The 1,773-nt window shown below is 37.6% G+C and overlaps 1 protein-coding gene across 1 annotated transcript in view; it reads right to left on the bottom strand.

Annotated features, from left to right (window-relative positions):
- LOC106687613 (uncharacterized) overlaps positions 1–236 on the bottom strand; it is a 62,595-nt gene extending 62,359 nt beyond the window's left edge. The window contains exon 1 of the mRNA XM_067044951.1: positions 56–236. Within this exon, the coding sequence (XP_066901052.1) occupies positions 56–81 (26 nt within the window). The 5' untranslated portion in view covers positions 82–236. The remainder of the gene's footprint in view (positions 1–55) is intronic.
- Positions 237–1,773: the final 1,537 nt, after the last annotated feature.

Here is a 1,773-nt window from a genome sequence, read left to right as displayed (position 1 = left end):
CATCCTCAGATAAAGCTGCTAGTACATATGAAAAAAAAAAAAAAGGAAAACTCACAATATCAGGAGAAGAGGAGCCTGCATTGCCCACGTATTCTTCTATGCCCAGGTGGACAAGGTTTGAGAGGAGCTGAGAACACTGTCCGATTAAATAAACCCTCCACTTCCACTAGCTTTTCTTCATTGGGAAAAATGAACCTCTCTTGGGAGCAACATCCGGCGACCAGGATCAACACCAAGAAGAGGAGTACCTCGCGTGTCGGATGCATGGGTTTGACTGCCAGTCAGAGACATATCTCACCAGATGGAGCTAGGGCTGTTCTTCCCGATGAAGCACTTATTCTTCGAATAATTATTTTTCTTCCCGGGATTAGCTGTGATTTCCCCATCGGATGACGCACAAATCCGAACAATACCAGGCAAAGCGATGTCTTGGGCCGATTAGGAACAATGCGCGTACTACAAAATAACAAAATCTGTTTGAAGCTCAAGGATACAGCTGCTGTGATCTACAATCGTAAAACCACAGTAGATTCGGTTTATCTACTGTTCTTATAGTAGTATGAGAACTTCTGATTGTGTACTACACTTCTGAGTGATTATTTTATCTTTATTTTGAAAAATAAATGTTCTTTAAATAAAACAAACAAAATAACTGTTTTCACAATAAAACGTAGGTTGATTTTTTTTTTCTTAAGTCAATTGTAGTTCCAAGAAAGAATGTTCTTTATCAGTTTTCCTTGCAGGAAGACATAAATGTTTCCGTTTAGAGAACGGAACAATTGAGCCTGTTAGGACGAAGTTGTGGGTTCGATTTCCACCTGAGTCAGTCAATTTTTATTTCTGGGCAGGCCCGAGAAATGGACCTTGACATTCCCGCTCTGGACTGCTTTGGTTCCCAACGGAAGCATTTGGCCAAAATAAAAAAAATAAATAAAAGCTGTTTCACTTATTTTAACTTGCCGTTAATGATTTATATAGTAAATGATTCTCATAATCTGTATATACATTTTCTTTGATGGTTTTTAGTTAACCTATGTAATTAATTTTAAGATGGTCCGGGTGTTGGTCCAGAAACATGCATCAAAATAGAGGAAACAATCTATTTATTAGAAAGAAACGTTTCATTTCACGTTACAGAGCTTCATCAGGTCTAAATCTTGTCCGAGAATGGATCGATTACTTCCAGATACGGATTACTGTCATTTTCAAACTACCAGGATTAAGACCTGATGGAACCCTGCAAAGTGAGGTAAGTAAAAAATAGTTTTGCTTTTGCAATTTTCTGTACCCTTTTTTACAGCCACCCAAACCGTCTTCCTACGATTATACAATATGCATTATACGGCTTCTACCAAAGCTCAAAAAGATGCTGGAAAAAAAATTGGATACTCCAAAGAAGAAATATTCCAAAGTTTTTCCGCACAAAGTAAGAGGATTTTTTTTTTTGTTTTTTTACATGCAAACGAATCTCTATAACTGAATGATCACAACGGTTGAACCATAAAATGATCTTCTTAATAACTGGAAAATTAATGATAACCATTAGACTGCATCACTTGTTTTGTTACAATATTTACACTAACTGGGTTAGGGAGGTTATCAGGTACTCAGTGTTGCCACAGTTTCTCCCCCACTTATTTTAAGACTACAATGAATTTTTGGACATCTTCCATACTACACACTTCACCCAATCACTGACTTCTGTCCCTTATCCTTCATTTCATCACAAAATCCTTGTAGTGAGTAGGTGGCCGACGTACTCGTTGAGTGTGA

This window comes from Halyomorpha halys, unplaced genomic scaffold (assembly GCF_000696795.3).
Source record: "Halyomorpha halys isolate HHAL.00 unplaced genomic scaffold, Hhal_1.1 Scaffold988.1, whole genome shotgun sequence".
NCBI classification, from domain to species: domain Eukaryota; kingdom Metazoa; phylum Arthropoda; class Insecta; order Hemiptera; family Pentatomidae; genus Halyomorpha; species Halyomorpha halys.
This window is presented reverse-complemented; position numbering and strand designations above follow the sequence as displayed.